This window comes from Balaenoptera acutorostrata, chromosome 4 (genome assembly GCF_949987535.1).
Source record: "Balaenoptera acutorostrata chromosome 4, mBalAcu1.1, whole genome shotgun sequence".
Taxonomy (NCBI): Eukaryota; Metazoa; Chordata; class Mammalia; order Artiodactyla; family Balaenopteridae; genus Balaenoptera; species Balaenoptera acutorostrata.
The window spans coordinates 52077534-52099586 of NC_080067.1; the positions used below are offsets into that span (position 1 = coordinate 52077534).

Sequence of the window (22053 nt, forward strand, 5' to 3'; positions counted from 1 at the left end):
AAACATCCTAAGCACTTCTCTCTTCCCTTCTGGATGTTGAGGTCGGATAGCATTGGCTAATACAGTGCTAAAACCTCTAAATCACATGGGATTGTGCAGGAGAGAGACATCAGGTAGATATCAGACTCACCCCCTCACCACCACCACACAAAGACAGGGCCATGTTCTGAGTCTGTGGATGAAGAACTGCACCCAGAAAATGGCAATGGGGTCCCCCAGGACCTTGCACAATCTTTCTTTTTTTTTTTTTTAACATCTTTATTGGAGTATAATTTCTTTACAATGGTGTGTTAATTTCTGCTTTATAACAAAGTGAATCAGTTATACATATACATATGTTCCCATATCTCTTCACTCTTTCGTCTCCGTCCCTCCCACCCTCCCTATCCCACCCCTCTAGGTGGTCACAAACCACCGAGCACAATCTTTAGATTGCATTATTTGGTCAAGTGAACCCAGTACATTAGTAGGTTTACATTTTCTACACCTCAGCAGCTCTCTAGAAAAGCAAGCTCCTAACTCAGTCCCATGTATTATCTTTTCTATTTGGCAGGCAAGCAGGGAGGAGAGAGAAATAGAAAATATAGAAAAGGCAAAACAAAATGTTCATAATGCCATAACCCTATTACAAATAATGTTAACATTTTGGTAAATTTCCTTTGTTTCTTTCTGTAGATTTGTTTCTTTACATAGCTGTAATCATTGTAAAAAAATTTTAATCCAGTTTTTTTTCTATTAAAATATACCATAATTTTTTCTCATTATCACAGCCTCCATATCTATCATTGTTATTGGCTAGGTTACATTCTACCACACTTTTCTTAAAATTCATTTACTGTTGAACTTTTACATTATTTCTGTATTTTTTCAAAATAAACAATGTTGTGATAAAAAAAATCTTTAGTGCCTGGAATTTGTTTGGAAAAGGTGGTACAACTGCCAACTAATGTTTCTGCTTCCATATAACTGAAGATTCGATTTCACCTTTTAAGGCAAGTTCTTCATTTGTTTGGGAAAAGCAATGCAGTGAGCTTTTTTAATGCAAATAGAACCCCTGGGATGGAGATGGAGAAGTTTGAGATGATGAGAGCGGAATCTGTTCTACCCCATTTGAAGACGTTGTTTTCACTAAGGGTTGAAATCTACTGCTATAGATTCCTATTACGACTAGGAATCTGGCCTTAGAGGGGATGGAAGAAAATCTGTGTTACCTTCATTTTATGCTAGGAAAAGTTGGAGGACTCTGGATGCTGGGTAGGATGGAGATGGGAAAGACACCCCTTTTGGGTGAGTGGGCCCCGGCACCATGACAATGGCAGGCTAAGGATAATAATGGACAGGGGAAGACTCCCTGGTACAAGAAATGACCTACATTCCAGGAATACTCATCCCTGAAACCTGGTTTTAAATTTCTTTTCACCTTGTAAGCCCTTTTTATTATTAGATTTCAGTAAAGTTTGGTTAAACATTGAAGTTGCTCTTACTTGTAGTAGCTTGCCAAGGGCTACCTTAACAAATTACCACAAACTATATGTCTTAAATAACAGAAACGTATTGTCTCACAGTTCTGGAGTTTAGAAGTCCAAAATCAAGGTGTCTGCAGCATTGGTTCCCTCTGAGAGCTGTGAGGGAAAGATCTGTTCCAGGCCTCTCACCTTGGCTTGTAGATGGCCATCTTCTCCCTATGTCTCTTCACATCATCTTCCCTCCCTGTGTATCTTTGTATCCAAATTCCTCCTTTGTATAAGGACTCCATCCACACTGGATTAGGGCCACTCTAATGACTTCTCTTTAACTTGATTACCTCTACAAAGACTCTATCTCCAAATAAGGCCACATTCTGAGGTAGTGGGAGTTAGCATTTCAACATACGAATTTGGAGAGCTCATAACTCAACACATAACAGTTGTTCCTGGGCAAATTAAAAGCAAAGTCTGTGTCCACACTATGGGAGAAGTTGTATGAGAAGTGTGGCTACAGTTTGGAGTGGCTGATAACAAGGCCAAGCAGTTTGGAAAAGCTGTCCAGACTACAGTAGTCTAGGCAGATTTGTGGACTGTGAAACATTCCTGTTGGGATTCCTAAAATGTTGGAGAAGGGAATTCTGAAAAAAGCCTGTATTTCCTATTGTCAATTCAGTTTGGAACTTACACATTATTATCTAGGCATTTGTTATCTAGACTAATGAAGATGGAGATACCTTAGTTATAGGTACCATTATCCCCATTTTGTACAAATAAAACCACAACTCAGGACATTAAGTGACTCTCCTAAGACCCCACTACTAGGGCATAGCACAGACAGTTCTCAAACTCAGGGGTATTTTTGTGTGTGACCCCAAATATTAATCTTTCCAAAGGGAAAAGAGAGAGAGAAGTAAATTTGAAAGTAACCAGTTCCAAAAATTATTATTTCTATGATTAATAGGTAAACTATCCATCACACACACCATTATATCCCTGGTGTTTGGCACATAGTAGGAGCTAAAAGAAATACTCTTTGAAAGACTGAATAACATCCAAGTAGAGATTTACAGATGGTAGAGAACTGGAAGAGAGATTGGAAGGAGAGAGTCGATATTAGAGACATGAATAGTAAGGAACAAATGAAAGAGAGAGGAAGAGGAAATTTCTGAAAATGAAACTCTGGTAAATATTATCTGGAGACAGAAGGAAAACAGGTATAAGTCAGGGAGAGGAAAATTTCACAGAAAGAGAGAAAAATAAATAGAAGTAATTAATGCCATAGGGGTTAAAGAAAGAAGGGTTTTCAAGAAAAAGGCGTTGGTTAAAAATACTTGGATCAAGAGCCCAGAGTTAGGATGAGGGAATCATAGGATACCTCTTTCTCCAGGATACCAAGGAAGACAGAGGAAGAGAAGTTTAGCAAAAATGTACACAATTTTTGAGGTGAAGGGTAGAGAGGTGAGTCTGCATGATAATATGTTTTCTTTAAGGAACAGGTAGTTGAGACATACATTGAGAGTAAGAGAAGCAACATGAAGCAGTGCCTGGAGAGCAGAGGTAAAATCTTGGTGGGGTGTTAGAAAAGAAAGTTCTCTGAAGAGAAAGACTACTAAGTTCCAGCCTCAGGGAGGCCAGAGTGACTGATTTGGAGAGTTTTGCTTAACAAAATCAGTAGTTGGGAGCAGGAGTAGCTTGTTGAGGAGAGAACTACAGAAGGACAAAGACAAGGTGACAGATATATTTAAAACGTTTGGTGAGAGTACGATTGAAATAACTGACTGGATCCCGGCTAAGTGGGAAAATAAGGAAAAGTCAAGAGGGTGGAGAGGTGGAGGGTCAGGAAGGCCTTGATGAGTTTGAAGAAAAGTTTAGAAATGAAGGGACAGAAAATAATCTATTAGACATCTGTCTCTTTTTAGAAGTTCAGGTAGAGTGTGATTTATTTGGGCACCCCTTACTCTCTGAAGTTTCTCCTGTCTCCAGGAACCATGATATAAAAAAATTAGTGTTTATAATTATGGCTTCCTGAGATACACCTTTGTGATTTCCATTTTGTATTAACTATCTGAAATGACCCCAATATTTCATAATAACTATAAATGGAAAGTAACTTTTAAAATTGTGTAAAAATAAAAAAATTTTAAATATATATATAAATATATATACCCCAATAATAAAAAATGACCCTAGGATTCTATTTATATTTTAGTGACTCTTACAGCACCATCTGTCAAAGGTACTTTAACATATCTTTTAATTGTAGAGTATCGCAAGAGTCTTGGGGATTATATTTTCCTTAAATACAATAGAAGACAAAATATTTTAAATTCCAATCAGGAAAAAAAAGTTAGAGAAAGATGAATTTGTATAATAAAAAGAATAATAATTCCTTTTAATCTCAGCATTCTGTTTTGAAGACACATTCCTTCATCTCTTTCAGAGAATATTGAGTACTTAAATTCCATCCTTCTCATGGCAAAGCAATGCTGGCAATGTTTAGACCTGCCTTTGTAACCATAAAGTAGAGTAACAACTCCAAACAGGTTTTTCTTTTTATGTTTGTCAATAGCCTTTTCAAGCATTGGTTATCTTTCAGCCGGCTATTCAAGTCCCTCTATAAGTGAAAACATAAGAACAAGAATGATAAAATGACATTACCAACCTAGGGAGGCTTATTTCCACTTCCTCTTCTTGCATCTCAGAGAACCACTGCAGGATTTGATGAGCAGTAATTAGCTTTTCCATTTCTTCTATGTTCACATCTTCTGCAGGAAGTATGATAATTAAACTAAACTCATCACCTTTGTAAGGTAATTCTAAAACCTGGTAGTTCATGGAGGACTCAGAAAAATAACCTGGAACAGAGAAAATAAAATATTAATATACTTGGCAATTCCCAAAATAGTGCTTTAGAGTGTGACTTTTTCATATTACCGTATTTTGTTCTCAGAAGAGTCTTCATCATTGGAATTTTGACTGCTGCACCATATTTCTGAGTGAAATTCATCATCCTTGTGTCTTCTTTTCTAAATTTCTGTTTCCAATCCCCCTTGAAATAAATAGCGTTCACCAAAACAAGCCGAGTCAGAGGGCCAAATTCTTCCCCTGAAAATATGTTTTTAATTTTTCCTGTGAAAGGAATAGAGGAAGAGGTGGGAAGAAATATGCAATAGTTATTCAAAGGAACTGCTTTAAATAGAATAAAAACAAAAATTTATTTTGCTAATCAATTAAAAACAGGGTGCTTTATCATTTAAACTTGGCAATTTTGAGAACAAAGGGGAGCTTTGTTAGATATTTCACTTAGAAACAGGTACAAACAGGATTCCACTAGGAAACAGGAGGTACAGGATTGTCTTAGGCAAATTTGGACAGGCCTAGTAATGGCCTCTCTTTAGTGAGATTATTTGTGTAAATTGTTTCTCAGACAGAAAGAACAAAAACTAAGTATCTCTTCCTGCATATTTGTTGGTAATTTTTAAACTTTATTTCAAGGTTCTTCAGCAGGTCAATCAGAATTAATACGTTAATGGTTCACTCTTGCAGCTGCAGCCACTGACCATTGGGAGAAGACAAGAATAGAGTTGCTAGTGTGATATTCCTCTTCTAAAAAACAAGTCTCCTGGACTTCCCTGGTGGTGCAGTGGTTAAGAATCTGCCTGCCAATGCAGAGGACACGGGTTTGAGCCCTGGTCCGGGAAGATCCCACATGCCGCGGAGCAACTAAGCCCGTGCGCCACAACTACTGAGCCTGTGCTCTAGAGCCCGCCAGCCACAACTACTGAGCCCATGTGCCATGACTACTGAAGCCTGAGCGCCTAGAGCTGGTTCCCCCACCACAAGAGAAGCCACCGCAATGAGAAGTCCGCGCACCGCAAGGAAGAGTAGCCCCCGCTCGCTGCAACTAGGGAAAGCCTGCGCATAGCAACGAAGACCCAATGCAGCCAAAAATTAATTAATTAATGAATTTATTAATAAATAAATAAATAAAAATAAAAAACCAGTCTCCTATTTCTATGTCCAATGAGTATTTGCAAGCTGTGAGTCAATGGCATGATCAGGTGCCATGGAGCTGTCTAGGGATGTGTATCATTGTGTATCCCAATAATAGGACTTTCCTGTGAACACTGCTCACAGCACCCTTCTCATATTTTCAACTTATGCTTCCCCATAGGAGGCTCCCCATGAAAAGTACAGTGGCGTCTTACACATCACAGTTTTTTGTAACAGAACGAATGAACAAAGAAACAAGCTACTATTAATTGAGGACCTGATATATGCTGTTCATTTCACGTACATTTTTTTTAACCTTCCAGTAATCCTGAAATGTTTTAATAGTATCCTCATTTTAAATGGAGGATAGTTTAGAACTTGTCAGAATTTGAACTCAGATCTGTATGAGTTTAATCTTGTGTTCAACTGTGTCACTCAGTAGCGCCTTTGGAATTTTTGCCAGCTTACACTTAAAGTTTAGATTACAACTTTATGACAGAACTATCAATATTTATTATGAAACATTAACACATTCAACTAACATGAGTTAATTATTTACAATATATGTGGGAAAGAAGGCATCTGAGATGGACAGATCTAAGTTTTACCTGGCCAAAGATATTATTCTTGCTGCCATACTTAAAAATCCTATACTTAAACAAAAATTATTATTAAAATTCTTCCATCAAGAATTCTACAAATAGGGGCTTCCCTGGTGGCGCAGTGGTTGAGAATCTGCCTGCTAATGCAGGGGACACGGGTTCGAGCCCTGGTCTGGGAAGATCCCACATGCCACGGAACAGCTGGGCCCGTGAGCCACAATTGCTGAGCCTGCGCGTCTGGAGCCTGTGCCCCGCAACGGGAGGGGCCGCGATAGAGAAAGGCCCGCGCACCGCGATGAAGAGTGGCCCCCGCTTGCCGCAACTGGAGAAAGCCCTCGCACAGAAACGAAGACCCAACACAGCCAAAAATAAATAAATAAATAAATAAATAAGAAAATCCTTAAAAAAAAAAAAAAAAAAAAAGAATTCTACAAATAGGTATCTCTCTCAAACAAAAAATAATAATCTGTATACCTTTCAAAGCAGCTTACAATTTTTCTCTGTTTTACAATTTAGTATTAATTTGAATAACAGGAAAGCAAAATAGGAGATTTGATCCCTCTGAACCATAATTTAATAGGAAAATATTCAACCATTCTTTACCTTAGGATATTAAAAACCATGAATACAATGGCAAATAATGACTTTATGAAAATGGGAAACTTTACCATCTGTTTTGCTTTCTACCCAGGTACTTATTGTCTCTGCACAAGCCTTTGCATTCTGAAAATCCACCAGTTTTATGGCACTCTGAAAAAATTCCTTGTTGCCATGGAGATACTGTTCTTTCACAGTGAATCCTTCTTGAAGGTAGAGGGCATTGGCAAGATTAAATGTAAATTCTTGTTTTTTCTCCGAGATGGCAGAGAAAAATGACTTCAGCACAGAAAATTCTTCTCCTAAAAAATAATTATAATGTATACTGACATATTGAACAACATAAAAACAACAGCTTCTCAGCTTTGCTTCTAAGCGCTCTGATTCATATCACCATTTTTGGCACCCTTAGGTATAACTAATGATCCTTTCTAAGTTAGTATAAATATTTTAAGCATTTATCTCCTGTGGAATATGCATTTTGTAGAGAAATCAGCTCTCATACAGGAAAAAAAAAATGTCCAGGTAAATTTGAAGTTTGTCAAAAACAAGAATATGCATTTAAACAGGCTGAAGGAAACTCCCTCTTTATAATCAAATTTAGCTCATTCTTAGTTGTTGGAAAGGTATCTTTAGAATCTCATTCTTTGCATAACATGCAATATTTATGAAAGAGGAATACTAATGAATGCTGATGGCAGCTAAGACAGTGATGAGCAATCCTTTTCATTACTACTTTTATTTCAGCTTAAGAAAGAATTGCTCTCTTATGAGCAACTGTGCCTGTCCAAGTTTTGAAATTTATGAGGTACCCCTATAATTATCTCTGGAGATGCGTAAGAATCAAAATTACCTATTTCTTCAAGTTCACGAATCTATATACTTTGGCTGTCTTTGTGAACAATAAAAATCTTTAACCATTCCAACTATAACCACTAGCCAAATGAGTCTGTCAGAGTCAGCTACGAATCACTGTTGGCCCATTACTTATTTATCACTGGGTCATTCTGACCACCATGTTTTCAGGAAGCTGTATGTGCCGTGAGAGAATTCAGCTCTGATCCTTACTCAGTGGCTTCCTATTTATTACCAGAGGGCACCAATACTTTTCATTCCCTTCTGGCTTAATTCTGGAACTCAATTGTTGAATCTGGGAACTGTATTTCAAATCCAAGGTTCCTTCAGAGCCTTTGTTTATTTTGAGTTAAATACTGAAAATACCACTTTCATAACTTAAAAGTTGATTGCATGCAATTAACCTCTATTGAAGAAAACACAAATGGTTCATCATTGGGAGATGTCCACTGAATAAAGAGGGAAAAGAAAAGACTGAGAGGAACTTGCTATGAGGTGTCTATTGGAAATAAGGTGTGTAAGTGTGTGTGTAAACCTTTTATCAGAGAGCTAGCAGCCCATAAGGCATCTTTGTGCAAATAAGAACTCACGCCCTCACTGAGTGGTGGTGGTAAGCTGCATGCCCGTATCTTGTCCAGCTGAATGGAGACTACATTTCAGTCCCCACTTGTCTCCTTGTCCTGGTGCTCTTGTGCAGATACAACCTACATAAACATAGAGCAGGCTTGGAAGGTATATGGCATCATATTTCAAACTCCATGATTCTCCATTTGTGGGGATATAGACACAGACAGAAACAATTTTAGATACAAAAACTTACTTCCATATGATTGGATATAAAGAATATCAATAATTCTTTACAACCCTGGAATTCCTTACATAAGGAAGAATGTTAATCTGTTTTACTTGTTTATACAATGATTTCAGATGCAATCATTTCTTGCTGTTGGAAGCTGAGAGAATATCTCAACAGCTGAGAGCCTACAAAGAAGACTTTCTGAGGGAAGGCATAGAGCTTCTCCAAAAGAATTAAGTAAGGTCAGAAATAAAGTGGCAGAATTTGAAACCGATTTTCAGAAGTTTGTAATTTGTGAACATCTTTAAAGGAATGGGGAAAAAAGGAGAGGGGGAGAAAAAAATAGTTCCAACTCATTTGTCAGAGCAAATAAAGTCATGCACTTAAGGTCTAAGACTGTTTGACAGTCAGCTGCCCTTTGATAAATCACTGGACTCAGAAGTCAATGAAAAAATGTCACCAATAGCACAAGTGTGGAGAATATAAAGTTATCTGCCTTATACATTTGATTTAATTTACAGATTAATAGTTTCTTTTAGCACAGATCAAAAAGAATACATATCCATGGCTTCTAGTAAGCAATGAGAATAAGTTTATTTCATTTCCTAAAATAGAGCCATGGAAAACCTACCAGTCATGGAGTGAATGTGACTTTTGGTTTGGTTGTACCAGACCTCCAAAAAATGTTCTAAAATTTAGTGCATGTTTACTTCTCCTGCTATTAAAAGCCCAAAGACCAACCGTGTGTACAATGTGAGAGATCCAAAGATGAAAACAAAGGCAGTCATAGAATTATAGATTATTTTAGCTGAAAGGTCCAGAGAAATCATCTAATCCAAACTCCTCTTTTTATAATGAGGAATCTAAAATCCAGAGAGATAAGATAACTTGAAAGATGCCCAGTCACAAGGTCATTTGTATGCTTAACTGAGAGAGGATTTCATGCTCTTCTCTTCCTATAACCCTCTTGGAATAAAGAAGCACCTCTAAGTTAGTCTTCGATTAATAAGCAGCATCATTAGAGGCAAAGCAAAATGGAGTATTATCAGATGCTCAGTAAACTGGAGAAGGTAAATTCTGAGCAGACGTTTTGGCAATGGGGAAAGAAGGATAAGTGAGGATACTGAGAGCTCCAGTGGGGGTAGTATGCTAGGAGTTGTATGCCCAACTGAAGAATAAGCAGTTTAGATGTGAAACAGGTTGGTAGCTGGAAAAGTAAAATATAGCCTGACTGAACAGATAGCACCGTTTGACAATCAGAGGGAATTGAAGGCAGGGCCAGGACCAAGATGGGTCAATGAGACACTCATTTTGGCATAAAATTTAAGGAGATGCCAACAAATTCAGTAATCAAGATAAATAATATTTTACTGCAATATATTTTTAAATCAATATTAACACAAAGAAATCCATGATGAACAAAATATAAAAATTTTAAATAAATAAAGACAGGCTCATTGTTACTGATTTTTCTTTTTGTCTTGGGTTCCAGTATGGCTCTGCTAGGCACTACCTTCTGATCTGTCACACCCTTTGTTCTACCCTTAACACCATTTTGCTTTTCTTTCTTTTCATCTTCCTGCACTTTTTCTCTCTGTTCCCCTCCTTAACTCTGTCTTCTTTTTCTTTATTTCTTAATTTTCCCTTCCTTTTTTTATTTTCCAGAGTTTAATATTTATATTTTCTCCCTTTTTGGTTGGTCTTCTTTTCTTTTTGTACTTATCCTCTATCTGTGCCTCTTTCTCCCTCCCTTAACGAAGTATAATAGAAAGCAAGTTTGGTAGATTTTGTTACTTGTGTTAAAAGGTTAATGTTTAAAATTGTCTATATATACTCTTTCAAAGAAAATACTAAAATGTTCATTATTGCTCTTGTGACCTATAACCCTCAGTGAATCATTTTTAGAATTAGTTCTGGGCAAGTTACTCAACCTTTCTCTGACTCGGTATCCTCATCCGTATAGCAGGGTTATGTCTGCCTCACAGAGTAATTGTGAGGATTAAATGAGATAAGCACATATAACAGTGACTGGTACACTATATATATATATATGTTTGATAATTTCATCATTATTATTGCTATGATTATTATTATATTCACAATCCAGAGTTGTTAAGACTCCCATGTTCCTCTATAACATGGATTCATTTAAAGTAATTTAAATTTCGGAGGCTCTAATTTTGCTAGTTTATCGTGGAATCAACTTTACATACCTTCATAAATGTTCTATTACTTTCCAAAGCAGTATCATGTGATACAAATGTTTCTGGGACTGTGTAGTGGGATTTGCTGAAATTAATACAGACAATGAAGACTAGATCTGCAACACAGCGGCTTCGTTTTACATTATCCACAAAGGAAAACTCTTGCAATTAACTTCACTATCACCAACTTCTTTTCTACATAAAATTGCCTTTATTTAAAATGAAGCAAATAAAACCTTGTAAATAGTTTATTCAGAAAAACAATTTCCTAAAAATAACTACTCTGTGATAAGGCAAACATACTGAAATTGGTCATAGTTACAGTGACTAAATGTCCAAATCAAAAATCTGGAAGTCACCTCTGATGTTTAGGACACAGTATCTGACAGTGATATAAACATTTTAAACTAAAATAGAAATTGGAAGCACAGGATAGCCAGGGAGATGGACAACTACCCCCTGAAATGGGATACCAGCACTAAAGCATTGACACAGTATCCCAGATAGGCCTTTGGGACGCTAGAAAACAACTACTCACATGCAATGGGTTATATAAATGCTTCTTTTTTTTAATTTTCTTTAAAAACTATTAAATAAGCTTTTAAAATGTATAAATGAATGCTTTTTCTTAGTCGCATTTAAGTGAAAAGGTTAAATTCTAATTAAAAACTAATTTTTAAAAGCTTACACAATAATAAGAGATGCACACAAAGATTTCTGGGTGAGGGTACTCACTGAAGCATTTTTATAAGAGAAGTGCTGGATATTACCTAATGAAGAAGGGTTAGGTGAGTATGCAATAATGTTTTCATCAGAGGCAAGAAGACGCAGCAATTAAAAACTACATTCTGAAGCAGTTGCATGATACAAAGAAATGATCAGGACACAGTAAGTGCTAGTAGAAGAATATGTGTATACATATATACGGGTGTATATCTACACATACACATACACACGTGCACACACAACATAATCTCACTTAAAACTGGCTAAAACAGGCTAGAATAAAATATACAGACATAGTCACAATTTTTATGTGTATAGAATTAATTTTTTAATAAATTATTTTGGTAATATTTTCATTAAGAAACAATTATAATTATTTACATTGACAATTATTTGCATTTAAAATTCACCATTTTATAATTTCATACTTTTCATAACTTTTTATATTTATTAAAGTTCTATGACCCTGAGCTTCTCTGATAGTTTAAAAATAAATTTGGTCAGATCTTATCCAGTATAAATAATCATATGTAAGAATCTCACCAGTTGAGGTTTCTTGAAATTTTAAACTTTGTCTTATCTGCTGTTCTGTTATTCCTTTTGCTCCCAGTTGTACCATTCCAAGGGCCAGAGTTGTTCCAAAAGGGGAAATTATGATGTTGTTCTTATGAGATAAACAAACAGCTTGATAAAGATCCACTGCAAATTCGGTATTTCTTTGAGCCAAGGGGCTTGAGGCTTGACTTCCAGAAAAAGTCAATAGGAGACTCCACAACAAAATCTTATCCATTTTGACCTCTGTGCATTGGTTAATTCAAAATTTGTTAGTTTTCAAAATAATCAGAGTTTACCATAGTAAGCTCAATAGAAAGATTTCTATTAGAACTTTCTGTCTTATTAGAACAAACTACCACAAGAAGATTCTAATGTCAATTTCCAGACTAAGCATCTTCTATTAGGAGAAATAGGCCATGTGCTAATAGCATTTTTAATATGCATTCAAGAAGCAGTACAGATGTACTGCAGTTTTTTTTTAATTAAAGGAGAAATTATAATGCTGGAATATTATCAATAGCAATACTATCTCTGAATAGCTATGTGATAGTTTTTTGCATCTTTTCCATGGTTTTAGATGGGATACTTGCAACTCTGATATCAAGGGAAATTTCTGTTCAGACTACTCTAAAATAGTTTAAAGAACAAAAGGAGAAATGGAATAAAAACCGGACACACTCCAGTGTGGTTTTGAACCTATAATATTAGGAAATTCAAGTATTCTAAATCAGTTGAGTAATCTGGCTAACTTCTTACAGCAACAAGTCTCACACTTTACGGAATGGTGAAATAACCTCCAAACCCATCTCGTACTTTTCCAAACAGAGGTTTTAAAAACTCAGAAAAAAATTATAAAGAAACAAAATTACAATCAAATATAAATGGTACAATAACAAGAAATGAAGAAAGCAATTTTTTAAAACTCAAAGAATAATCTGACAAATAAATTAACAAATATAAGAAAGCTGCGACTGAAAACTGTAACCAATTCACAACACTAATGACACCGTATTAAACTGCTCTCCACTAAAACTCCAGGAAATTCAACCATCTCATTACGTCTGGAGCAGAATGAGTTTTACAATATTACTGCAGACTTAGTAGAATACTGACTCTGAAGTATTTTAAATTTTAAGTACTTTAAATGAATAAATTTTAAATAAAATTTCAAAGTATTTAAAATTTTAGTAACACTAGTTTTACCTTACAAATAATACACTTTAGTCACTTTCAATAACTCCTAGTTTAATAGGTTACTAGGAAGTAACCCTTTATTGGCCGTAAATATGAAAACCTCCGGAATAATGTTTTGTTAGCCTTAAAGAAATGAAGAACTATATTTCTAGTGTGTTTTGCAGATTATTAGGAAGGCTTCCATGACCCCTAAATGGCTAAGAATCACTATTATACATAAAGATTACTAATAGTCGATTATTTTCCAAAACTAAGTTGTAGAGTCATTATCTAGATATTTCCATTTCTTTTCTAATATGTGTAGTTAAACTTAGATATACAATTTACAAAGAAAAAAATACTCAAAACACAATCCAAAGCAATTGTTAGGAAATAATGTGTTGATAAACTGCAAATATAAATGTATGCTATCAAGCAAATGTCTTATTCAAGATTAAATTAGTACATAAGGTTGTGAGTGTTAGTGCAACAATAGTAAAAGTAAAAGTGTAAAAGATGTTTTACATGCAGAATAAATTTCTGAGTATCATTTTCTAATTTTTCAATATCTCAGAAGATTTCTGACCAAAATATCAGTTTTTAGATACATAAGTAGTCAAAATGTTATCAAAAATTTTAAGTCATCAAGTGGCAATTCGTTTGGCCCATTTTTAAGTACTTGGTTTATATTAGAATAACAAGCAATATTATGAAGGATGTAATTTTTCCCTAGTAGTAGAATCTGGGAGTTGCCCTATCATTATTAACAGTCTTAATAATTAAAATGTATATTCTTTGAGCATCCATTTCTCCCAGGAAATTTATAGGCCCTTAATAAACTACAAGCTCATGCAAAAAAATTGTTTTAAAAATTCACTTACCTCATTGGGTTTTGGATTGTGTCTCATCAGAAAACACAAAGTATTGGTGAACTAAGCAGCCTGATGAATAGTCTTATAAGAATTTGACCTTCAAATTTGTAGTGAAAATTTAGGGAAAATTTAATCTTTTAAGGAAAATAAAAGTAATGTGTTAATTTGATACATTTGAATAATAGCTGCACCAAAGTGAATTGAAATGCCATTCCCTTACTCTATTAAACACTCATGGTCAATGTTGTTGCATACATACTTTATTCAAACGCTATTTAATTTCAAGGTACTTACCTGAAATTGGCTTCTGATTACTCACTGTAATGTTACAGCTAAAATGTGTCTGCTGGGAAACACTAGTACATGGAACACCTGATCAGTCAAGGCCAACTCTACTTATCTTGAACATTGCTCGATTAATTCCTCTAAAACCAAAGCAGGTGTTCACAACATTTGTACAGAAGGACTAACATGACCAGGTTAATGATCAATTATGAAATATGCAAGAACTGAGAGAGAAAACAATAGAATTTTTAAAAATCATTAAGTTTGAATTATTATTTCATCCATTATTCCACTTCTTTTATAAGTAGAAACAGAATGTGGAAGAATGTGCCAGTGGTTGTAAATCTGCTAGTAATTAGTTCTTTTTGTTTTTTACAGAACTTCCACATCAGATTACCAATGTATTCCATCATAAATATTTCAGAATGCCTATAAGAAAAAGAATAAAGTTAAATCAAGTCCAAACTGCAGAGACAAATTACTGCTGTGTTTATAGAGTTCTCAACAATTCATCAAATTATACAATAGTCAGAGGAGTTTCCTTGATATACAAGGCCCATTTGAATCCTTAGGAAACAGAGAGAATACTGAAGAAATATAGTCTTTATGTTGAGCAAAAACACCAGATTAAGATTATTGACTTACCAAATTATCAGGATAATATCAAGATATTATTAAATATGAATAATTTGATAATAAGCATTGGTGTTACTTTTATATGCTTTTAAAATTCTATATGATTTTCTCTACAAACAGGTTATTAATAAAAAATGGATGTATAATTGAATGGGTTTTTTTTTTTTTTTTTTTTTTTTTAAATTTTATTTATTTATTTATTTATCCATTTTTGGCTGTGCTGGGTCTTCGGTTCGTGCGAGGGCTTTCTCTAGTTGCGGCAAGTGGGGGCCACTCTTCATCGCGGTGCGGGGACCGCTCTTCATCGCGGTGCGCGGGCCTTTCACTATCGCGGCCCCTCCCGTTGCGGGGCACAGGCTCCAGACGCGCAGGCTCAGCAGCTGTGGCTCACGGGCCCAGCTGCTCCGTGGCATGTGGGATCTTCCCAGACCAGGGCTCGAACCCGTGTCTCCTGCATTAGCAGGCAGATTCTCAACCACTGCGCCACCAGGGAAGCCCTTGAATGGGTTTTGATCTCATTTTTCTAGTGCAAATCAATCACCTCAGGGACTTCCCTGGTGATGCAGTGGTTAAGAATCCACCTGCCAATGCAGGGGACACAGGTTCGAGTCCCGGTCCACATGCTGGGGAAGATTCCACATGCTGCAGAGCAACTAAGCCTGTGCATCACAACTACTGAGCCTGCGCTCTAGAGCCTGCAAGCCACAACTACTGAGCCCGCGTGCCACAACTACTGAAGCCTGCGTACCTAAAGCCCGTGTTCCGCAACAAGAGAAGCCACTGCAATGAAAAGCCCAACACAGACAAAAATAAATAAATTTTAAAAAATACTATAAAAAAAATCACCTCAATGGCAATCAGATATTAAACACATTGTGTTATTCATCAGAGGCCTCTGAGAAGAGAAAGGGAAAATTTGGTCCAGTTTCAATTAAACAAATATTCACTATTGATCACTAAATGTAATATTATTTCTGATAAATTTATGAGAAAGGAATAAAATTAATGTAGATACCTTTTTAAAAAATTCATTAAAAAAAAACTTTTGCAAGGACCCTGTTAACCTCTTTCAATGTCCTAACAGGGCTATAGCTCAGGCCACAGAAGCCTGATGACAGTCATAGGCTGTCTCTTAATTTACTAAAATTCTTAATTTCCCATCTAGGCATCTCTGAATGTTTTCTAAGTCTTGGGTTATATTCTAATATTACTTACTCTAGCATAAGCAAACTCTATTCCAGCTTCAACTTAACGCTGTTGGAGATAATTTTCCAAACACAGAATTATACAACATGAGAACATTATCATTCCTCTTGTTCTACTCGGCAATTCATAAATAAGTCTGAAGGCCTAAGACTATCGTTCAATCAACGCTCTTCTACCCATGCAGTGACACCAGCAAATATCCATCACAAGTACCCTTGGCTACCAAATTATTATGTCTGTACATTACTCAGATGATAATGTGACTTACCCAGGGAAAGGCCATTACTTTTCCTTCCAATGACAGAGACAGACACTCTGTCTTAGTAAGATCACTTAATGAAGTTGTTCGGTAAGAACCTCATGTTATAGCAGTTCCAGCAGAATGTATACTTTCCTGTCTCTTGGGTAGTAAAAAGCAATGGCCATGAATTTCTCCTCCCTGGTTTAAGCTCTTTTAACGGACAATAAAGATACCATGATTGTCCATAAAATATTGCTGCAAACCTTTGAAATATTTTCACAAATCTGTTTTCTCTATAACTCTATTTGCTCCTAGATCATCAAGAAAAAAACATTCATTAGTGAGAGCCAAAGCATCCTGCTATAAATTTGAGCACCATCATTACCGCCACTGTAAAAAATACACTTGAATGTGTATAAAAATAATAGCAAGGGATTGCAGCTTCAATCTCATTATCTTTCTTAGCGTTTTATAGTTTTTTTTTTAAGTAAAAATGTATTTAATTCCAAACTAAAAACATATAAGCAAGCGCTCTCGTTTGTAAAGGACATAAAAGTTAATTCTTCCATCTGAGTACGGATTAATTTCAAGCATTCTTTCCTTTGTCAGTTTGCTCTATATATTTTGAGTGAGAAGAGGAAAATGTTCTGTGAAGAGAACAGGCTAAATTATATTTAGTGTAAGTCTACACAGTACAAACAAAGTAGCCTATTGAAAATTACGGCCCATCCTATTTTGCCATTTTTCCACTGCAGAAAAAATGGCTCTTAAAGAATTGAACCTAAATGTTAATTTCAGAAACAGCTGATAAAGTCTTCAGTTCTATTAACATTTGATAGGTGAGACCCTGCTACCTGCCTGGCACAATTAGATGCTGTAAGAGATAAAAGAGTTAAGACATAATAACTAAATGTCTTTTTATTTTTTCCTTTTGTGAGTGTTTTTGTTCCACATTATTAGAAACAGTAACATTAAAAGAGACTTTCATACCCTTAAAAGTTCTATTCTCATTAAATATAGAGAATAGACAGCTCTATTAATGAGCTGAGACAGTTCCTCTTAATTCCTTCTACCAAACAGGCCCTGAAGTTAACTAAGGATGAATTAGGCTCACACACAGCATAGTGCCATGCGCACATAGTAGGCCACAGAGGGAAGTTCTGTCTACATGAACCAAGCTATTTCAGAACAATCACTTCAAACAGAGTCGTCTCCAGGGCTGAAAAAATATAAAATAGGTCTAGTAAAAGAATTTCCAAATTATAACAGAAAAACTAGAGGGCTCATTCAATCTTTACTTTAAAACCATTGCATTTTATGTGCCTTCACTCCAGAAAGCTGATGGCAGGAGAAGTGTATTCTATTTATATGTGTATACCTGGTGTCTAAAACAGTTCCTTGCATATGCCTTCAATAACTGGTGGGATAGATGGATGGATGGATGCAGAAAAGGGCCTTCACGAAGTATTTGGTAACCATATTACATCTCTTTAACATCTTAATATTCCTTTAAATTTCTGGAAATAAGGCTCAAATTTCACTCCACTGTACTGTCACCAATCTATGATTCATAGATCATACGCTCTAAGTTTGAAATGATGGATTGTCCAATCAAACCTGCCAACTAATCCAAGAATTCTCTGCAACATCCCTGTGAGAGTTATTCAGCCTCTGCTTTGACATCTCAAGGAACCCTTTGGACTAAGGCAAAATTTTTCATTTTTTAAAAATAATTTACTTTAAATACCTTAAAGTTACAGAAAAGTTGCTGATATAACACAAAGAACTACCATCTCCATCTCTCCTTCTCTCTGTTTCTTCAGTTGTTAACATTTCACCACATATGTGTGCTCTATCTATATACCTAATCCCTCTTTCCCTCCCTCTCTCTCTTTTTCCTTTCATATATATATATATTATATATATATATATATATAGTGTGTGTGTGTAAATATATGTGGTGTGTTTGTTGTATACATAAATATATATAAACATTATAATTAGTATTTTTTGAATCATTTGAGAGCAAGATGCAATCACAATTTTCAATCACTCCTAAACATTTCATTCTATCTATTTATCTATCTAAAATCATGAGTTCACACTGATATCTATAATCCCAATCCCAAATCTCAGGGTTGTTTCTAGTGTCCTCCTTTTCAAATTTTATAAATACCTTCTATAACAGTGAGATACTCGGCTCTCATTATCCTCTATATATTTACTAATTTATTCATTTATTTACTCAATATTTATTTGTACAATATAACCAATCTCCCAACTATGCTGGTCATCTCCACTCACCCCTCTGCCTTCCCACCCACTAATTCCCTCTCCCATTGACCCCTCCCATACTCTTGGGTCCAGTAAGCTTCTTTCTGCTGGGTCTTCTCTCAGCTCCTCCTACTTCCTTTCCTAGCTGTACAGTGGGCCTACTGCCAGCAATTCTGTACCAAGATGAGAAGTGAAGATGGGAAGGAAAGGGAAAATAAGAAAACTTTTCAAGTTCAACAGGGATTAGGAAGAAATTCTAGAATCTGCCTTCTTAGCATTGTGCCCGTCAGTTCTACTCTCTTTCTTCACTGCAGCTTTGAAATATTTGAGGATAGTTTGTATCTCCCATGAATTCTCTTTCTTAAGCCAGACCTCCCCATTTCTTTATTTGTTCCTCTAGAATATGGTTTCCAGGAACATTACTGCTCTGACAACATTCTCCAACATTTGTTGAGACTGATTCTTCCAAATACTTTCTCCTACATCTTTCCCATATGTGATTGTCATACAATGAGAAGGAGAAGGAATATTCATAGAACTCACAACGTCTGACTCAGGATTCACTTAAATGTAGATGAAATAGGCAACTGTCTTCTGAAAATCAGTCTTCTGCCACCCTCTCTACCAAGCTAAAGCATTTGCTCCACCGATGCTGAAAATTCTACAGTTAGAGTTCATTCCACTGACTTTATACTAATAAGAAATGCATGAACAGAATAGTGAAAGGTGAAAACCATGGCCTTTGGAGTAAAACAGATCTAGGCTCCAATCCCTACTCTGCCATCAATAATTGGGCACTCTCCTAATGTATCCAAATCTCAGATTTTAACCCCTTAAAATAGATATATCTTATACAATTATTGTGAGGTTTAAATATGATAAACTTTTGCAGTTACTGGACAGAGTAGACCGTAGACCCTTACATATTGTCAATTCCTTTACTTGTGTTGTGTTACTGCAAAATTCTTAAAAAACAAATATTTTTAAAGGAGTCTTTAAAATACAAAAAAAAAACTGAAGTTATGTGAATGAATTGATTAATTATTCCTACAGGATACATTAGCTAATGTACCATAAGAATACTGGTTGCCCAGTAGATAATATTTATAAAGAAAAATGGATCAAAAAAGTGATGTGTTTCAGAGCCAAACAGTCCTGACTTGACCTTACACATAAAATGAGCCTTTTACACAGCCCCAGTCCCCTATTTTTCCCCCAAGGCTATTCCCTCTTTGGTTGTGCCACCTCTCAATTTTAGAGTATAGTATAACAAAGTATAGAAGCAAAACATATGCAGTAATTTCTCAAGAAGTACATAGAAGGATAAATATGTCATTAAAAATTAATAGTAATAGCTGCTATTGACAAGGTGTAATTACATTATCAGAATCATTTTTTAAAAATCTAGAAAGTGTATATAAGTCTGAATGCTTTTCTAAGTCAAGTTTATATAGATATTCACTGTGTCAGTACATATTTAATTTCAATGCAAATTGATTTTACAATGAAAACTGACCAAAAATATTTATCTATAGGAGCAACAAGAAGTGTGACTGGTTAGAACACTTTGTTCTGGAGTTGTACATTTTTTATATAAAAACACTTGAGAATAGATAATACCAATTGCTATTACCCCCCTCTTTAGTCACATTTTTCTATTAAAATGTAGAGAAAGTGAAAGGTGATGGATAAAAGCAGCACTAAAACATTGTTTCAAAATGAAGCTTCCTGAAGTTCAAATATAAAGTAAAAGAAAGGAGCAATTTTTTTTTAAATTTATTTATTTATTTTTGTCTGTCTTGGCTCTTCATTTCTGTGAGAGGGCTTTCTCTAGTTGCGGCAAGCGGGGTCCACTCTTCATCGCGGTGCGCGGGCCTCTCACTGTCGCGGCCTCTCTTGTTGCGGAGCACAGGCTCCAGACGCGCAGGCTCAGTAGTTGTGGCTCACGGGCCCAGTTGCTCCGCGGTATGTGGGATATTCCCAGACCAGGGCTCGAACCCGTGTCCCCTGCATTGGCAGGCGGATTCTCAACCACTGCGCCACCACGGAAGCCCGGAGCAATATTTTTGATTCCATTTTTTTTTTGCATTTTATATACATACTTTATGTGACCATGAAATATTTATTTTTCTTTCAGTTAGAATGGCTTCCTATTCCTTTTTATCTTCAGATCACTACTTGTGTCTTGACATAATTGCCTGGTTCTTCATTCACGATCCAGAATTTCTTTGGGAAATAGGCTTTTCTCATCAAATACTGCTTTCAATGCTACAAAATGATGAAGAAAATGACATATAAACTATACTTGGCAAAAGATCCAATTAAATGAAATAGTGGGGAGAAATTTTCAAATTTCACTTCTTCTCAAAATGTGGATGTTCTTAAAACCAAGAGTGCTCTGGGAAAATTTCCTCTTAAGCTTCTGCTATTCCTTTTAGTTCAATTTAAATTTAAAAGTTGAATTTTAACAGAGTTTGCCCTATTAATGTATTTATAACAGGGTAGAGATCTACCATTTAACGGGAGAAGTCTAAAGAAGCTTGTGTTTTCCATTCTTGTTTTTTAATCTACTTAACAGCTATCAAGGACTCATAAAAAGCAAAGAACAAATTATTCTGTATTGAAATAAGACAATTAAAAGCATCAACACACAGTTTGACTGTCTGCATGACTAAACAAGTACATCTGCAATCACATCCTTATAAGATAGTTTGACCTTCAGGGATCTGTGGCTTCAGAGGAAAAAGAGCCAAATTATCCCCATGAATGGTTATACGTGCATCAGTGAGAAGCGGGAGGAAACTGTGCCACGCATTCAAAAAAATAATTTTGGCCTTTTGCTAAATGTTGTCATTTCAACAAATGTTTATTGAAAATATATTACATACTGTGCTCAGGCATAATGGGGCACAAATATGACTAAGTCACAGGCTTCCTTCCAACTGGCAGAAAGTGGGAGCAGTAGCCAAATAACCAAAATGTCATCTATAATATGACACCATTCTAAGAGAATATGAGCAATGTAAATTGTGGTTAAACATATAAAGAGCTTATAACAATACGCAGAGATCAGAGAAAAAGTTTTAAGAATCGGATGCTATTTGAGATAGATCTTGAAGCCCAGAGAGGACTTTCATTGATAATGAGGACTATGGAGATGAGGAAGGGTTTGCAAGGGGGAAAGGAAATGTCAACTAGAAGGAACAAAGTAAATACAAGTATGGAGAAACAGAGCTACTCTTCAGGTTACTCTGAGTAATTCAGTACAATTTAACATAAAGGAGAGGAAAGTAGAATGAGATTGGAGCTGGACTGAGGGACACTTTAAGTACCAAGCCAAGAATTATGAAACAAAGAAACTACATTAACATTGAATAACCTCACAGTATAGAGGCATCTTTATATATTTGGATTAAAAAAAAAACTCTCCACTTCTCTTACAAATATAACTGTAAAAGTCAGTATCTTGCCCCCTTTGCTCTTGAATATTATACAAGAAAAACGAAGAAAATGAGGGGAAGTAACTCCGCGAACAAATTTCACGTTCAGCAAAACCCAAAGGTAGATGTAAC

The 22053-nt window shown here is 35.6% G+C and overlaps 2 protein-coding genes across 2 annotated transcripts in view; both read right to left on the reverse strand.

Annotated features, from left to right (window-relative positions):
- Positions 1-18928, reverse strand: part of SERPINI2 (serpin family I member 2) — a 38529-nt gene extending 19601 nt beyond the window's left edge. The window contains exons 1-5 of the mRNA XM_007197551.1: positions 18905-18928; positions 11783-12035; positions 6730-6960; positions 4401-4595; positions 4129-4321 (exon numbers count right to left, since the gene is read on the reverse strand). Of these exons, the coding sequence (XP_007197613.1) occupies positions 4129-4321; positions 4401-4595; positions 6730-6960; positions 11783-12035; positions 18905-18928 (896 nt within the window). The remainder of the gene's footprint in view (positions 1-4128; positions 4322-4400; positions 4596-6729; positions 6961-11782; positions 12036-18904) is intronic.
- A 1690-nt stretch (positions 18929-20618) lies between these two features.
- Positions 20619-22053, reverse strand: part of WDR49 (WD repeat domain 49) — a 156904-nt gene continuing 155469 nt past the window's right edge. The window contains 1 exon segment of the mRNA XM_028162686.2: positions 20619-20749. Coding sequence (XP_028018487.2) covers positions 20619-20749 — 131 coding nt within the window.